Source organism: Microcaecilia unicolor, chromosome 14, assembly GCF_901765095.1.
Source record: "Microcaecilia unicolor chromosome 14, aMicUni1.1, whole genome shotgun sequence".
NCBI lineage: Eukaryota > Metazoa > Chordata > Amphibia > Gymnophiona > Siphonopidae > Microcaecilia > Microcaecilia unicolor.
The window spans coordinates 39,680,459-39,699,593 of NC_044044.1; the positions used below are offsets into that span (position 1 = coordinate 39,680,459).

The 19,135-nt window shown below is 43.4% G+C and overlaps 1 protein-coding gene across 2 annotated transcripts in view; it reads left to right on the plus strand.

The window, feature by feature from the left end:
• VPS72 (vacuolar protein sorting 72 homolog) overlaps positions 1-19,135 on the plus strand; it is a 35,791-nt gene that overhangs the window by 13,094 nt on the left and 3,562 nt on the right. For both annotated transcript variants that reach the window (XM_030187182.1, XM_030187183.1), the window contains exons 2-4: positions 15,291-15,443; positions 15,717-15,840; positions 18,812-18,991. In XM_030187182.1, the coding sequence (XP_030043042.1) occupies positions 15,291-15,443; positions 15,717-15,840; positions 18,812-18,991 (457 nt within the window). The remainder of the gene's footprint in view (positions 1-15,290; positions 15,444-15,716; positions 15,841-18,811; positions 18,992-19,135) is intronic.

The window sequence follows — 19,135 nt, forward strand, 5'->3', positions numbered from 1 at the left end:
GATTGAGACTGTGATGTCCAAAAAATTGACTTTTTCTGGGGAGTAGTCAATTTTGAATCTGATTGTAGGATGGTATGTATTGAAGGAATTGTAAAATTGTTTTACAGATTCTTCCCCCTCAGTCCAAATCATAAAAATGTCATAAATGTACTGGTAGTATTTTAGGGGTTTGGTCTGGTATGTATTCAGAAATGTCTCTTCCAGTTTGGCATATTGGGGTGCTGTCCTAGTGCCCATTATTTGTAGATATCATTGTTAAAGCGGAAGTAGTTGTGAGTTAAAATAAATTTGATTAGTTTTGTAATAGTTTCTGGTGAGTATTGATGGTCCAGTGTTGATGTTTTTATGAACCTCCCACATGCAGCTATGCCATCCGCATGTGGGATGTTGCTGTATAGTGATTCTACATCCATCGTGACCAGAAGGGTGTTAGGTGGTAGTTATTCAGAAAGTCTGTGGTGTCTTATATGAAGCTGTTAGTTTTGTGCACGAGAGGTTTCAGAATTCCCTCTGAGTCCAGATATTTTCTCCGTGAGTGTGCCAATATCTGATATGATTGGTCTGCCAGGGTTTCCGGGTTTGTGGATTTTGGGTAGAATGTGCCCACAGAAGGCTGGTTTGGTATGAGTTTCTTCAGATGTGGCTGTACTTGTTTAGGAAATGTTCTGAGAAGGTCTTTTAGTTGCTTTGTATAATCCTGTGTTGGGTCCTCAGTTAGTTTCCTGTAGTATGTATTGTCTAAGAGCTGTCTGTACCCTTCAGTGTATTTTTGTGTGTCCATAATTACCACTGCACCTCCTTTGTCCGCGGGTTTGATGATAATGCGTTCGTTAGTTTGCAGAGTTCTTATGGCCGCTCTTTCTGGTGGGGTAAGATTGTACAGAATTTTCTTTTGTTTGGTTGAAAGTTGTGATTTTACCCTATGTCTGAAGCTTTCTATGTAGTTGTCAAGTTTGTAGTTTTGTCCATCCTGTGGGGTGAAATAAGTGTTCTTTTGTTTAGAACTGTATTTCGGTCTGTTGGGTGCCCCTTTTATTTTGAAAATGTGCCCTCAGACGCAGTTTTCTAAAAAATTGTTCTAAGTCTGAGTATAATTGGATTTCGTCCAGCTTGCTGGATGGGCAAAAAAAGTCCTTTGGAGAGTACAGAGACTTCATGCTGTGATTAATTGATGGTTCGAGAGGTTTACTATCCCTACCTGATCTGCCTCTCCAAAAGTGTGATCAGTGTTTCTTGGTTTGTTTGGTCTTTGATTTTCACATACCTCGGATGTGTCTCCAAGGTGTCCGGGGATGTTGGTTTTGCAGAGCTGTTTCTGTTCCAGGATAAGCTGTTTTCCTCTCTGTGATTCTGCAGGAGAGAATACAGCTTTATTTCTTTCTTGCGGATAGCAATGTATTGTTTTTCTCCTTGGATGTTATGCAGGTCCTCCTTAAGTTGGTTTATAAGGTGTGGATGTAGTTCATAAGCACATAAGCACTGCCACGCTGGGGAAAAGACCAAAGGTCCAAGCCCAGCACTCTGTCTCCGACAGCGGCCAATCCAGGCCCCAAGAACCTGGCAAAAAACCCAAAATTTAACGATCAATGGACTTTTCCTTCAGAAATCTGTCCAGACCCCCTTTAAACTCAGCAAGGCCAGCTGCCGTCACTACCTTCTCCGGCAAGGAGTTCCAGAGTCTAACTACGCGCTGAGTAAAACTTTCTCCGATTTGTTTTAAACCTGCCACATTCTAATTTCATCTTGTCCCCTGGTTCTATTATTGTTGTTAGAAAGCGTAAACAAATGCTTCACATCTGTGCGCTCGATCTCGCTCATTATTTTGTAAACCTCTATCATATCACCTCTCAGCCGCCTTCTTTCCAGGCTAAAGAGTCCTAGCTGTCTTAACCTCTCCTCATAGGGTAGTCATCCCATCCCTTTTATCATTTTCGTCGCCCTTCTCCAATTCCTTATCTTTTTTGAGATGAGGCGACCAGAACTGAACAGAATACTCAGGTGCGGTCGCACCATGGAGCGATATAACGGTATTATAACATCCTCATGCTTGGTTTCCATCCCTTTTCTAATAATACTCAACATTCTGTTTGCCTTCTTAGCCGCCGCAGCACATTGAGCTGAAGATTTCAACGTCCTATCCACGATGACTCCCAGATCCCTTTCTCGGTCCGTAACTCCTAACGCGGAATGTTCCTCATTATTTGGATACACTTTTGGAGAGGCAGATCAGGTAGGGATAGTAAACCTCTCGAACCATCAATTATCACAGCATGAAGTCTCTGTACTCTCCAAAGGACTTTCATTTTGCCCATCCAGCAAGCTGAACAAAATCTAATTATACTCGAACCTAGAAGACGTTTTTAGAAATCTGCGTCTGAGGGCACATTTTCACAATAAAGGGGCACCCAACAGACCGGAATACAGTTCTAAACAAAAGAACACTTATTTCACCCCACAGGATGGACAAAACTACAAACTTGACAACTACATAAAGCTTCAGACATAGGGTAAAATCACAACTTTCCACCAAACAAAAGAAAATTCTGTACAATCTTACCCCACCAGAAAGAGCAGCCGTAAGAACTCTACAAACTAACGAACGCATTATCAAACCCGCGGACAAAGGAGGTGCAGTGGTAATTATGGACACACAAAAATACATTGAAGAGGGGCACACACAGCTCTTAGACAATACATACTACAGGAAACTAACTGAGGACCCCACACAGGATTATACAAAGCAGCTGAAAGACCTTATCAGAACATTTCCTAAACAAGTATAGCCACATCTGAAGAAACTCATACCAAACCAGCCTTCTGTGGGCACATTCTACGTGCTACCCAAAATCCACAAACCCGGAAACCCTGGCCGACCAATCATATCAGGTATTGGCACACTCACGGAGGAAATATCTGGACTCATAGAGGGAATTCTGAAACCTCTCGTGCACAAAACAAACAGCTTCATACAAGATACCACAGACTTTTTGAATAGATTGAATTGAAAACTATCAAGCAATTACCACCCTTCTGGTCACAATGGATGTAGAATCACTATACAGCAACATCCCCCATGCGGATGGCATAGCTACATGTGAGAAACTACTAAAAACATCCACACTGATTAATTTTGTAATAGTTTCTGGTGAGTATTGATGGTCCAAATTCATTTTAACTCACAAATACTTCCGCTTTAACAATATCTATCTACAAATAATGGGCACTGCGATGGGCACCAGGACAGCACCCCAATATGCCAACCTCTTTGTCTGAGCTGGAAGAGACATTTCTGAATACATACCAGACCAAACCCCTAAAATACTACCGGTACATTGATGGCATTTTTATGATTTGAACTGAGGGGGAAGAATCTGTAAAACAATTTTACAATTCCTTCAATACATACCATCCTACAATCAGATTCAAAATTGACTACTCCCCAGAAAAAGTCAATTTTTTGGACACCACAGTCTCAATCAGCGATGGCAAAATACAAACATCTATGTACAAGAAACCCACAGACAGATGCAGCTACCTCCACAACTCCAGCTTCCATCCTTCACATACAAATAGATCCATTATTTTACAGCCAAGCCACAAGATACCACCGTATCTGCTCTGACCCAGGGGACAGAGACAGACACCTTAAAACCCTGACTGCATCCTTCAAACAAAGGCTACAATCCTAAAATAATCTCCAAGAATATTGCCTCCTCCCTCAAAACACCCAGGGAAAATCTACTACAGTTCAAAGAAAAAAAAGCCACAGACAGAATCCCCCTTATAGTGACATACAACCCAGAACTGGGGAAATTAAGATGAATCAAAAGATCTACAGCCTCTACTTAAGGAGGATGAATTACTGAAAGAGATATTCAGACAGCCACCCAACTTAAAACACTAGCTAATTAGAAGTAAGCTCCCAACACAGACTGAAAAAGAGTGGCACACATCCTTGCAATATATCCAGCTGCAAACTATGCCAAAACATCTCACAGGACCCCACAGTCATTCACAAAGGAAAAAATATTCAACATAAAGGAACCCTTCACCTCATCTTCCAATGTGGTATACATCATCCAGTGTAAAAAATGTGACCAAGGATGTTATATTGGAGAAACAAGCCAGATGCTAAAAACAAGATTTAACCTACACAGATATCACATGAAAAATGCCATTGCCAGCCAGGATGCCACGCCTGTGGGACAACACTTTAGTGATTTCATGGTAAGAATCCTGAAAGGTAACTAAAACAATACAGGAATGTAAGACTTTTGAAGTCAGAATGATTAAATATTTTGACACCCACCAGACAGGACTTAACAGAGAGCTGGGCTTTCTAGCCCCTTATAAGCCATAAAATTGTAAATTATACTGCTTTTGTTTCTCTCCTGTCTCCATGCATATCCCCCTGTCTCACCCATCCACCTCCACCCTACCCTGTTAGATTCCTGACACTGAAATGCTTTGATGTCTCACTTATATATACTGTCATCTACCAAGATTTGCTTATTTCCGCTCTGACGAAGGGCAACCTTCGAAAGCTAATCAAGAAATGTACTAAGTTATGTCCAATAAAAAAGGTATTTTTTTTCATGTTTTATTTCTATTGCATACCTTTTTAAAAGTGGACTAACACGGCTACCACACCTCTACTCAAGGATAAATTACAAATCAATAACAGTAGCTCCGCCAGCTCATTTTTTAGTTCTTATCAGTACCCTAGGGTGAATACCATCCGGTCCAGGAGATTTGCTACTCTTTAGTTTGCAGAACTGCTCCATTACATCTTCCAGATATTTCAATAAGTTTTTCCGACTCTTCAGCTACGAATACTCTGTCCAGCACTGGTAACCCACCCAAATCTTCCTCGGTGAAGACTGAAGCAAAGAACTCATTTAGTTTTTCTGCTATTTCTTTGTCTTCCATGATTGCCCCTTTTACACCCCGGTCATCCAGCGGGCCAACCGATTCTTTTGCCGGTTTCCTGCTTTTAATGTATCTAAAAAAAATTTTACTATCAGTTTTCGCCTCTAATGCTATCTTTCTTTCAAAATCCCTCTTTGCCTTTCTTATTAGCACTTTGCATCTGACTTGACATTCCTTATGCTGCTTATTTTCCTCATTCGGTTCCTTCTTCCATTTTCTGAAGGATTCCTTTTTAGCTCCAATAGCCTCCTTTACCTCACTTTTTTTTTTTTTTAATGGTTCAACGATTTTTATTGATGACAAACAAACATACCAGACACAATTATATGATCATATACAATCGCACCAATAACAAATAAGTACAGGCCTCTCCATACAGCTATCGTCAATATTTCATATATATACCAGACTATCCCACATCCCCAACTTCCCTTCCCCCTTTGTAGTCCCTCACTAATGCCGAAGCGCCTAAGTGCTATGCATTCCTAGGGGGCCTGAACTCTGATAGCCCCCCGGGAAACCCACACTACTGCAACTGTTTGAGTCATATACCCATTCCAGCACAACAGACGCCAAGGGAAAACTACCGCCCTCTAACTGGTAGCAGTTTTATCCCTCCCTTCTTTTGTTTTTTGTTTTTTTTAATAAAAATCAAAACAGGTTTTTTTTTCAATTTTTATTTTTTTTTAAATATTTTTGTTTATCAATTCTGAATTACAAAGCAGTTTTTAACATATTTAATAGTTCTCAGTATATTCTGTAGCATATTTTTTTTTTCTCCTCCATCCCAATCCTCTCAAACACAGCTCCATTCTTTTCTTGTTCTCTAATTCAGTTATCCCGGTTTCATGGTTTCTGTTTCTGATACCTTTACAAGCGAGATGTTTTTCCACTATCCACATTATTCATACAAGTGGCACCACCATCTGAGGGGCATCAAGTTCTACCCCATCTTGAGATCTCCACAGCGTATATTTGTCCCATTTTTTAAGGAATTGGATAATTTGTCCATTGTGGATCGCTGTCATTTTTGACATCTGGTATAAATAGTCCATTTTATATATCACCTTTATCGTTGGAGGTGCCATCTGTCTCTTCCATGATGTGGCTAAGGTGATCTTACTTGCCACCAGAAAAGTAGAGGCCAACCGATGCAGGGCTGAAGACATTCCTTGTGGTCGAAAATGTAACAATGATCCACCATCCTCGGGAATACTCTTCCCAATATTTGTTCAAGTAGTCCCATCAGTTCATCCCAATAGCTTTGTATCTTTGGACAAGACCACCAAATGTGTAACCTAAACCTATCTCCTACTGTTGAACAGCCTCTCCAACATTGGTTAGACGTTCCTGTAAACATTTTAGCTAAGCGATCCGGTGTATAATACCAGTGATACAAAATCTTATACCCATTTTCTATCATAGTGCTGCTTTTATAGCTTGTATCCTCCCCATTCAAGATAATTCCAGTCCTTCCCAGCGGTCTAATTCTTGAAAATGCTCTTGTATTTTAGAAGGGACGTTTGCTTCAAACAAATCCTTCAATTTAGGGGTCAAATTGATTCCCATATATCGCAGCTAGCGTTTTGTCCATCTAAATGGAAATTGCTGTTTTAACTTCCTAGTTCCTTCCTCTAAGTTTAATCCCATTATTTCTGACTTAACCATGTTAATCTTAAAGCCTGACACTACTCTAAATTGTTGTAGACATTGTTCTACTCCTAGTGGGTTTTGAGGGTCTATCAGTATCAACAATATATCGTCTGCATACAACATAATTGTATGCTCCCTGCGTCCTATATGGATGCCTCGTATGTTATTTTGCGATCTAATTACCTGGGCCAGGGGTTCCAGCGTAAGGGCAAAGAGCAGTGGAGACAGGGCACACCCCTGACGCGTCCCCCTTTCCAGCGGGAATACACTCGATCGTTCCCCATTAATGACCAATGCTGCTAGTGGTTTATCATATAGGCGCTGCAGCCAAGTTATGTATCGACCTGTCATTCCCATCTTCCGCAACACCTCAAACGTGTACGGCCAATGCACTCTATCGAATGCTTTCTCTGCATCCAGGGAAAGTACTAATGTTGGTTGGTGTGTGTTATTAACTTCATGTATAAGATGGATAGCTCTTCTGATGTCAAATGTTTGTCTGCCCTCTATAAAGCCCGCTTGATCATCATGTACTAAATGCGGCATTAGACTCTGTAGCCTCAGCTAGAATCTTAGTGAATATTTTGTAATCAGGGTCTAATAAAGAGATTGGGCGATATGACCCACATTGCTTCGGGTCTTCAGTAGTAAGCTTATATTGCTGTGTGCTCTATCACATTCAATACTCGGGTCAGTAGGGGTGCTAGTATTTTCTCAAAGCTTTTATAGAATTTATTTGTATAGCCATCTGGCCCTGGAGCTTTTCCATTAGGTAAATTTTTGATAGCCCATTGTACTTCTTCTACTGTAATGGGAGCTGATAATTTTTCATTTTCATATGACGCGATTTCTGGTAATTCTATTTTTTCTAAATAATCTTGTATTATCCGTGTTCCTGGTTTCGTATCCTCACAATATAACCGCTGATAGAAATTCAGGAATGCTAAGCTAATGTCTTTTGTTGTATCTAATCGTTGTCCCTGTCTCTCTTCAATTTCATGTATATAGTTTTGTGTCATTTATTTATTTATTTATTTTTAATTTATAGGCTAGTAATCGCGAAGCTTTATTACCAAATTCGAAATATTGCTGTCTAGTTTTTTGAAGGGATTCCGCTACTTCAGCTAATTGAAGCTCTCTCAATTCCATTTGTATCTGATGGCATTGTTTGTCTAATTGATGCATGGGCTTCTGAGTTTGTATTAAGGCTTGCAATTTTTCAAGTTCTGCGAGCCAACTGCTGTGACCTAGCCTTTTTCTGTTGGTTTCTCTATGCCTGTATAGATATAATTTGTCCTCGTATTACTGCTTTAAGGCCCTCCCACAGCACTCCTTCCCCTACTTCTCCGGTATCATTATTTGTAATATCTTTGATCTCCCTTTCTAGGCTTAGCATCACAGTAGGGTCGGCTAATAAGCTATCATCCAGTCGCCATTGTGGTCGGGAGGCTCTAACAATTTGACAATCTAGTGTGATTATAACTGGTGCATGGTCCGACCAGGTTCTACTGTGTATCTATCCTGGAGTATGACTCATGTACTGCTGAATAACAGGTATAACTATGAGATATAGGATTGTAGTGCCTCCACAGGTCTGTCATTTGCCATTTACGTAGAAATCCATGTAACTTTGCCCTATCTGACCGGGCATAGCGTATTCCCTTGGTTGAATTAATCTTACCTTCATCCTCAGATGGATAGTCTCCCCCGATTAACAATTCACCTTCAACATATCTTGCCAAAAGTTCAGATAATTTTTCATAAAAGGCTCCTTGCTTTTCATTGGGGGCATATATATTCACCGAGGTATAAATCTCCACTCCCAAACTCACCATCAGTAATATATAACGTCCTCTTTGTCTCTTACTACTCGCTGTACCTGCCAGGGAAATTTCCGTGTCAATGCTATCAACACCCCTTTCTTTTTGTTTTCTATATGATGCAAAATATATATATTTGTATTGTCCATGTATACACACCCTTTCATGTCTAGGAAGCAGATGTGTCTCCTGTACAAATAGGATATCTGCCTCTAGGCGGGCCCGCCTCTTTAAGAGTTGTTGTTTTACTGGCGAGTTAAACCCTTTACATTAAGGGTAAGTAGTGTAAGCCTACCCATATTTATTGTCTAGAACTTCTAGTTTACTCCAATTCTTACATCCCCGCTGTACCTTGACACCCGGAAACCTGCTCTCCCTTACATTTACCCTTTTTTGAAAAATCCCCCCCCCAACCAATATCCACCCTCCATATCACGGTCAGGTGTTTTAAGGAGGCTTGTGACATTCCCGTGTCCCAAAACTACATTTTAACTCTCAATCTTGTAACGTGCAAGCATCTTTACATATTTTAGTGATCTGTACCTTCCATCCCGCTTACAGTTGGTGTGCCTCAGGGTTCTGTCCTTGGACCCCTCCTCTTCTCCATCTATACCTCTTCCCTTGGTACCCTAATTTCGTCCCACGGCTTTCAGTACCATCTTTACGTGGACGATTCTCAGATCTACATCTCAACCTTAATCCAGGACAAAATTTCATCCTGCTTGTCTGACACTGCTGCTTGGATGTCTCTTCGCCATCTGAAGCTAAACATGACTAAAACTGAACTTCTCATTTTTCCCCCTAAACCCACCTCCCCTCTTCCCCCATTCTCTATCTCTGATAATGGCTCCCACATCCTCCCTGTCTCCTCGGCTCCTAATCTTGGTGTCATCTTTGATTCCTCTCTCTCCTTCTCTGCACATTTTCAACAGATCGCCAAAACCTGTCGTTTCTTTATTTACAACATTAGCAAAATTCGCCCCTTCCTTTCTGAATACACTGCCAAAACCCTTATCCACACCCTTGTCACCTCTCACTTTGATTATTGCAATTTACTTCTTACTGGTCTTCTGCTCAGTCATTTGTCTCCTCCCCAGTCTGTCCAAAATTCTGCAGCACGGCTTATTTTCAGTCAGAATCATTATACCCACACTTGCCTGCTCCTCAAGTCACTTCACTGGCTCCCTGTCTGCTTCCGCATTCAGTTTAAACTTCTCGTACTGACCTTTAAATGCATCCATTCTGCAGCCCCCCATTACCTCTCCACTCTCTTCTCTCCCTACATTCCTCCCCGTGACCTCCGCTCACTGGACAAATCTCTCTTGTCATCTCCCTTCTCCTCCACTGCTAACTCCAGGCTTCGTTCCTTTTCTCTCGCGGCACCTTATGCCTGGAATAGACTTCCTGAGCCTGTACATCTAGCTCCATCTCTACCTGTTTTGAAATGTATGCTGAAAACCCACCTTTTCACCACTGCTTTTGGCTCCTAGCCACTACTCAATTGCCTTCCCCTTGTTCCTTCTCACCCAGTACTTCCCTCGCCCTTAATTGTCATCTGTATTTTTAGATGGTAAGCCCTATTGAGCAGGGGTGCGTCTGTTAGCGCTATACAAATGCTAATAATAATAATAACATACGTTAACAATCATTACTACCTTACATATTGTTTATCGCTCTCATCTGTTGTTGCATTGTCCTTTTGCTCTATTTTATTCATGTGGCCTGCGGTCTTCATTAGTCGGGCAGCAGTGGAGTTGACGTCCAATAGATCTTGGATCTCCTATACATTTTTTTTAAGTCGCCGGAGGTCCTCCCCGCTTTAATGTGGAGCCTGATTGTTGGCGTTGCAGCCTCCCTTTTCCAGTTGTCACTCTCTGCCATCTTGGTTTTTCCAGGCGTTTCATCTCCATTTTGCCTGTAGTTACTCCCAAATCAGGCATCTCGGCTTCTGGAAATATATCATCGCAGCCTCCGATGCTTTCCGGATTTGATACAATTTACCTTCTTTGTAAAATCGCAATGCAAAAGGGTAACTCCATCTGTATTGAATATTTTGAGCCCGCAGGTATTGCGTGAGCGGGCAGAGTTCCGCCCGACGATGAAGCGTAGAGAGTGCGAGATCTTGGTATAGTTCGACTCGGTGAGTGTCCCATCTAAAATCCGGGCATGTCCGTGCCGCTTGTAGTAATTGTTCTTTCAATTTATAGTCCACAAAGCATGCTATCAGATCTCTGGGCTGATTATTTCTGGGTGCCCCCAGTGATTGATGTGCCCGCTCTATACCTATCTCCGATGGCTCTTTCTCTATTTGTATCTCCATCTGTTGAACCACCAGTTCAGAATTCGCGTATGTTGGTATTTCTGGCACACCTCGAAATCTTATGTTATGCCGTCTGCTTCGGTTTTCTATGTCCTCCATTTTGTCCCATATCTGTTGTATGTTCTGTTTATGCTCCGCATATTGCTCGGTTAATACCTGCAACATCTCTCCATGCTCTTCTAACCGCTCTTACGATTCTGCTATTCGTTGCCCCAGAGCTCCGATTTCTCCACATAGATCTGTGCCTAGTTTATTCAAATCAGTGCGCAGTGCCTTTAGCTCCCCTGTGATTTCTTTCAGCGATTCTCGAATCTCTGCTAGGGCCTCATTTCCTACGCATTGCGGATCTTCTGGAGTATATAGCTGCTGGGATCCCATCTCCAGTTGTTGTATCACTCTTTCGTTTACCGCATGCTCCTGCACTGTGTCGGCTTGCAAATTCCACGTGCTGGGGCCCGTATAAGCGAATCCCGCTAGCGACTGTTTCGCCACCCGGGAATTCGTGCTCATTATGCTCCGCACTCCTCCGCCTCTTAATGATGCCATTGGTCCCAATTTATTGCTGGGCTGAGCGCTCAAATATAGCTTTTTGGTTTTGGGACAGCCAAAGCTCCTTGCTCAAGCAGCCATCTTAGCTCGGTGACGTCACTTCCTCCCTTTACCTCACTTTTTAACCACGCCGGCTATCGTTTGGTTTTCCGTCCTCCTTTTCTGATACATGGAATATGTTTGGCCTGGACCTCCAGGATAGTGTGTTTGAACAGCATCCACGCCTGTTATAGGTTTCTTACCCTCTCAGTCGCTCCTTTAATTTTTTTTTTTTTTTTTTTTAACTGTTTTTTTCTCATTTTATCATAGCTTCCTTTTTTAAAGTTAAACGCTAACATATTTGACTTCCTTAGCGTCCCTCCGGACCAGACCAGTATTAGACTGATGGGTTGTGCTCGCCTTCCAGCAGGTGGAGACTGAGAAAAAACTGTGACTCTAGAGAGCCAATAAGAGCCCTGGTCATGTGACCCTAGCATCAGTATTTTCTCAGTCTCCAACAGGCAGGAGATCAGCCCATTAGTCTCTCTCTCCCTCTCCCTCTCCCTCTCTCTCTCGTGGGAAAACAAAACGCAACTTAAGACAGGAATGCTGTTTGGGGCTTTAATGTGCCATTTGTCTTTCTCAGAAGTCTTTTCTCCGTTTCCTCACGTGTTGGGCGGCAGGTGGCGGCTTGTTGGGAAAAAAACAAAAGAGACGTGAAGCGTGGTTCCTCGGTCGGGCACAGCTCTGCCATGCAGGGGAGGCTAGCGCATGATTTCTCAGCGCCAGAGTGTAACTGTTCTTGCGGAGTTACGTTTTTCTTCGGCCGGCGTCAGCGTTTTCATGTTTCTTCGTTTTCCCCGGTCCGTCGCATCTGTTTCACTGCCCTCTGTTATTTCTTCTTTGAACCTCATTCTTTAATTTTGGCGCGGAAGGCTGCCATTTTGTTCCCGCAGCTTCTCTGACGCAGCACTTTTTTCTGTTTTCTTCTACTGTGCAGAGGGAAACGGAGGCAGTGCAGTCTGGTGAATCTCAGGAGACGGGAGTTCTTTTCCCTGATCCTGTTCTCCACATGTTCAAGCAAGTATGTCCTTCAGGGGCGTCATCCACCCATTTCTTCTTTTAAAGGACCTTTATCCTTTGTTTGCCTAGGATTAGCCCACTGTGCTCCTGTTTTATGCAATGTATGTTTTTACATGGAAGGGTGGCTTGCTTGCACCTTTGTCCGCACAATTTGCACAAATTGTTTCAGGCTGGTGGCTCTGTAATTTGGGGTAATCTTGGTCTGTGGGTTCCCAGTGTTGGGGCTGTTTCATATTTCTAATTCGTTATTTCCCTTGAGGGTATTGTATACCCAGAGTTTCCTTTCTCAAGCATGGTTACAGTCACATATTGTGTTCACTGCATCATCAGCAGTGAAATAAATAATTATCCCCAGGTATGTTAACTCTGCTAAACTTCAGTTCTAGCACTCTCAAGGTTAGTCTCTTTAAGCCTCTGGTGCTTTGCTTGCAGGGACAGCATCTTCAGGCGTTTTTCTGCATGGTGTGTATTTCACTTTGAGACATTATTTCTTCAGGTATCATACGTGCCTGAAGGATATTTTGGCCATCTACAGTGGCTGTCAATTCATCTGGGACTATAGCTATAGCTCTGCGCCAGAAAATGCTATATGTTTTTTCTCCGGTATGAGATATGTTCTATGTGTGTATATCTCTGCTGTTGTTCTCACCCTTTTAGCTTTATGTGATGAAATTTTAGTTACCTGGCAGTCTTTGTACACATCAGTTTTTTTTCTGATCGCATCTGGGCACTGGCCCAAGAACCTAGTGTTGCATGAGAGCTTTGGTAGCTCAGGATTTCCGTTTCCACTTTCTACAGTTGAGTTACGGTCATGTTACCTCTGTCCAGGGGTTCTTGCAGCAGCTCATTCAAGACGGTTATGCTTTTCACTTCACCAAGCTTTTCTCAGTTGTCTTTCTACAGTCTCCCTATCGATCTCTCGGCAATGCAGCTGAGGTAGGGGACACTCTACGAAGGCTCTTGGACCTTGTCATTTCCTCGCTCTCTTCTTCGGAGTGCAATTTTACTTTCTAGTTCCCAAGAAGGTCTTTTTTTTTTTCTTTCATCCAATTTGGTATCTCAAGGCAGTCAAGCGCGCTCTCTAAGTCTCAAGTTTTTACCACAAGCACCTTTGATCCGTCATAGTGGAGCTTCGTGCAGCACACTTTTTGCCAGAAGCTTGTCTGCATATTCCTATCAGGATCAGTCTCTACGAGTTCTTTCGGTTTGCGACTCGGAGGTACCATCGGACGTTTCGGCCTCTTATGTTTGGTCTCCACAAGCCCCTTCTATCTTCACCATACTTATGCTAGCTCTCATAAAAGAGGAGATTCTTGTCCTCTAATGGCTAGACGTCTAGCTAATAAAAACAAACAACCCTCCCCCCCATCTTATCGACAGAGTAATGGTGGTCAAGAGTCGTCTGCTTCCTTTGCAGTCTCTAAAATATTTCGTGGTTACCAGCGCCATGGCGCAAGCTCGTGGTTTTTCCTTTTCTTCCCCAGGATGGAGTTCTCAAGCAGCGATCTACCCTTTACTTCTCGGTCGTGTTCTTTGTGTTCAATTTTATCTTCATGTCCTTGACTCCATAGCAGCTACCATGGAGCTGGGTTCCCGTAACTCAACTGTACAAAGTGGAAACGGAAATCCTGAGCTACCAAAGCTCTCATGCAACACTAGGTTCTTGGGCCAGTGCCCAGATGCGATCAGAAAAAAAACTGATGTGTACAAAGACTGCCAGGTAACTAAAATTTCATCACATAAAGCTAAAAGGGCGAGAACAACAGCAGAGATAAAGATACACACACAGAACATATCTCATACCGGGGAAAAAAGGTATAACATTTGCTGATGCAGAGCTATAGCTATAGTCCCAGATGAATTGACAGCCACTGTAGATGGCCAAAATATCCTTCAGGCACGTATGATACCTGAAGAAATAATGTCTCAAAGTGAAATACACACCATGCAGAAAAACGCCTGAAGATGCTGCTCCTGCAAGAAAACCACCAGAGACTTAGTTAGAGACTAAACTTGAGAATGCTAGAACTGAAGTTTACTTGAGTTAACATACCTGGGGATTATTATTTATTCAATTAGTTTTCACTGCCGATGCTGCAGTGAACACAATACGTGACTGTAACCATGCTTGAGAAAGGAAACTCTGGGTATACATAATTTGAAATCATGGTATTTGTAAAAACTGAAAGTACAACCGTGTAGAATGTACATACCCTCAAAGGAAATAGGGCTCTTATTGGCTCTCTAGAGTCAGTTTGTTTTTCTCAGTCTCCACCTGCTGGAAGGCGAGCACAACCCATCAGTCCAATCCTGGTCCGGTCCGGAGGGACTAAAGGAAAGCAAATTAGCAGGTAAGATCTAATTTCTCCTGTCTATGTTTACCTTTTTGAAAGCAAATTTCAAAGGTGATCACTGTTGTCAAGCGGCCCCCGGTATACAGGTGCTGAGCCTTTTTCAAATGAAGGAAAATTCTGGAATGAGAGAGCATAGGATGAAGTTAAGAGGAAACAGGCTTAGGAGGAATCTAAGAAAATACTCTTTTTTTCACGGAAAGGGTGTTGGATGCCTGGAATGGCCTCCCGGTGGAGGTTGTGGAGACTGTGACAAAATTTAAAGTGTGGGACAGACCTGTGGGGATCCCGTAGGAAAGGAAGAGTTAGTGGTTACTGAGGCTGGGCAGACTGGATGAGCCTTTTGGCCCGTATCTGCCGTCATGCCGTCTGAGTGATGGAATTTAGATGTCATATAACTCTCTTCATCTCTAAGAGTCTGAACGCAGCGTGCTCGTTGGGGGGTGAATGTGTGAAGGTTTTGCTTCAGTGGGATATTTATATTTCATAAATTTGGAGCAGTGTAGTTGATGCTTTGCTGACATCTGGCACAGTGTGTTTGGTCGCACTGACTGAATCGTGTGTGTGTTCATGACCTGTGATGTCGCCCTGTTCTCACCTGAGCAGGAATCGGGAGATGATGAGTACAAAGGTGACCGCTCAGACAGCGAGGACGAGGTGGATTCAGATTTCGATATTGATGAGGGCGATGAACCAACCAGTGACCAGGAAGAGGAGGGGTCCAAGAGGAAGCACAGAGTAGTCACCAAGGCCTATAAGGTAAGAGTATTTTTCTCCAGGTGTTGTCATGGTCCTTTCCCCAATGCTGTGTAAAGTACCAAACTTGATAATATAAAAATTTTCAGGGTCAAATGAGTTAAGATATGGTGGTAATTCAGAGGGAATCACACTTTACAAATTCTTTCCTAATTTCAGTAAATTCCTGCTTCCCCCCCCCCCCCCCCCCCCCCCCATTTACCCTTCTTCAAATAGGGGACTGGTAGTTTTTAGACGGTGTGTGATAAGCCTGATCTGATCTGTGTTGCCCCTTAGGAGCCACTGAAGAGCCTGAAACCCAAACCACGGCCCAAGAAGGCGGACACACCTGTCCCTAGTGCTCCAAAGGTCCGTCAGGTGAAGGTGACGCCCCAGGAGCCACAAGAGGATGTGGGAGACTGTAAGTGTACTGAATTTCGTGGATGTGTAGATAGATCAAAAATCTTAGGAGATGTAAGAAATGTTCTTTGTGCTTCCTTCTGAGGTCATCCTGCAGCCTGTGTCTGAATGACTGTTACACTCTCGATCTGCTTCTTTGGGGATGGGCTTTGTAGTGTAGCAAATAGAGCAGCAGAGTTCGAATCCTACTGGGTCTGATTCACAGTTACTAGGGTGCTGTAGTGTTGTGGAAATACATCTGACCAGTAACTTTTTGTGCTGTGCCCCACGAAAGCCACCAGCCTTGGTGCAAGAATTGGAATGCTGTTTAGTGAAGGCTTGAGGTTATCTGGGCAATCCGCTATGAGATGTCCTGTTCACCCACGCTGGTAACAAGGACGTTCATGCCTAAAGTCTTTAGGTTTTGCTGGAAGGTTTGCTGACAGCCTCTGAGGTTGCAGGGATATTTGGCTTAGGGCCCTGGCTGCCCTTAGATCCCGACTGCTGCGGATACGGACGGCTTCTCTTTGCCAACCAGGGACAGTTAGCCATAAAGATGTCTGCCAACTCAGCCGCCTTCTCTTACGGGACTGGTGATCTTCAACATGTTCCCTCACCTCTGGACAACAACCCTGAAAACTGCTCCAGGACCATCAGGTTTTGGCAGTCTTCCAGGGTTTAAACCTCAGCTCCACTGAGCCATCACTGATGCTGGTATCTTAGCTGGATCGCAAACTGGCTGTGAGTATCATCCGTAACTTTAGTCAGTAGGTTTCAGGGTTAGTGGCATAACGATTCAACAAAGCTTTGCGCACCTCCTCAAACTGGGAGCATGTCTCCATGGACAGGCCTTGAAATGCCTCAAGTGCTCTACCAGTGAGCTTTCCTCCCAGATTACACACTGTCTTTCTGAGGAATCTCATTGAGGTGGCAAATGTTTTTCAAAGGCAGTTAGATATCCATCTATGTCACCTCAGGTATCATCAAACTGCGCAAACAAGTTGGGCCTGATCTGAGCTTCTGGCCTTGAGCTTTGGATACGAGCCATTTCCATCTCCAACTTTAATTTTTGCAGCTGGAACTCCCGTTCCTCTCACCACTGTTGGTGTGGCACCCGGCCTTGCTAACGCACGGGCCTCTGCCCACAAGGAGTCTGGTCTCCCCTCAGGAGAACTCTTAGCAGGCCGGTCCTGCAGCTCCTCCCCACTGAGGTTATCCAGTGTCTGAGGTCTGCTACCAGTCGCCATCAGCACACTGCTAATCTCCTAACACTACCAAAAAAAACCAACTGAATGGGGTAGGGACCCTGTGTCTGGAGGTTACAGATAAAAAAAAAAAAAGACTGAACCAGTCAATGGATGGTGAGCCTCACTCTACGCACTAAGCCTGACAGTCCCACCATGCTGCCACCAAAAAGGACAAGATCTGTCATGGAACGCCTAGTCACCCGCCTTGGGCTACCCCACCCCAGCACAGCTCAGGTCTGCCTGCACCTGTCACTTCTGCTGTACACTAGCACCCTCCTCTGGGTGAGTCTCCCGCTCTCAAATTATCCCCAGTGATTTCTAGGTTACTGGGGGCCACACTCCCAGTGGTCCCTCAGTTCCTAGAAAGCACTCACAGACCCAACACACAAACCACCAGGATTCTTAGTCAGTCTAGACAAGCAGTGGCTATAAACTTAAAAAAAAAAGGTTTATTGTCATAAAAATATTGAACCATAAAAACAGATGGAACCAAACAGCACATAACAGGTAACTGAATATGGATCAATTATAAAACTATCTAAACATTTGTTTACTATCTAAATAGTACCTGGGAAGCTCACAGGTTATCAGATGTAACTGTTCACAGGGCCTCAGCAAAGAGAGCTTTCTCTCTTTTCTCCCTGGCTAAGACTGTTGAAAGAGCCAGTACATCCTAGCTGAATTTGAGCTCCTGGGCCAAACAGAGCCCAGAACAGCAGATTCTAAAAGTAGCTGGCCACATCACTGCAGGTTAACTTCTCTGTGTTAAATAAGGAAGGAACAGTAATTTCTGTGTAACAGCTTTAAACATAAACGTGCACCTCCTGCTGGCCAAACTAGAGAAATACACTTCATGAGATATTCTTTTAATGCATATGCTGGAAAATTCACCTTTTCACCATACTACATCATGCTTGACGCTGCATACCTTTGTCAAGTACTACAGAGTGAATGTGGCGTGCTTAGAAGACAGTTTTGCGGCTTCAGTTCTCGGGATGGAGATGCCGGGGTGCCACGCACTCTAGGGATTGCTTTTGAGCATCCTCTGGAATAGTGGGAAGCTATGTAATGGAGGGATAAATTAGGTCTTACCTGGATAATTTTCTTTTCGGTAGTCCATCCGACTATTCCAGAGGCCCACCCGAGGTTTCTGAGACGTGCTTTCTGCATATCTCTTGTTCTCTACTAGTTGTCCAGATATGAGATTGGTCCACACGTGTTTTGCTTGTCTGATTAGGTTAGCGAGTTTAAGGTTGTTACTGCTTGTCTACGTAAATACTGAAGAGCTGGGCTGGATGCCAAGAGAGATCTCTCAGCTGTTTTCAGTTCTCTATTTTCACCTGCTGGTTGATAAAGACAACTATCCTAGCAGTTCTGGAATAGTGTGAAGGACTAATGGAAAGAATTATTAGGCGAGACCTAATTTCTCCATTTGTCCATGCAGTTAGCTTCTTGGAGTAATTTTGTCCTTTGAATTAGCAGGCGTTAATTCCTTATACTAATGGATGCTTGCTAGGAGTTTTCTTTTCTGTCTGTCGTATGCTTTGTGTATGTCATTTCTGTAATGCTTGATGTAATTCACCTAGGATAACATTGTTTTCAATTTATGGAATATAAAAATGTGCTAATCTCGAGTATCCTGGGACATGTGGCCTGTTTGGGCAGGGGACCAGAGTGGGGGGGAGGGCTACAAGGCTCAGAGTTGTACGAGAAATGTGCCAAACAGTGCCGCCTTGTCATACCCAGGTCGGAAGTATATGCGGCAGTCAACAACGGAACACACTCGCCAGACCTTCCTTCGGGTGAAGGAGCGGCAGGTGCAGTCACGGCGCAGGAAGGGGCCACACCTGGACGACCGGCCACTCACCCAAGAGGAGCTACTGGAGGAAGCCAAGATAACAGAGGAGCTCAACATTCGGTCTCTAGGTGAGCTGGTGTGGGGTGGGGGCTGTCAAAATTGACACCTTTGTCACATGCAGTGTAATTTTAGAAAGTGTTTCCTGAGACCCCACCTTCATATTTCCAGCTTATTAAAACTAGCTGGAGGAACAGCACATGGTCAGTGAGTGG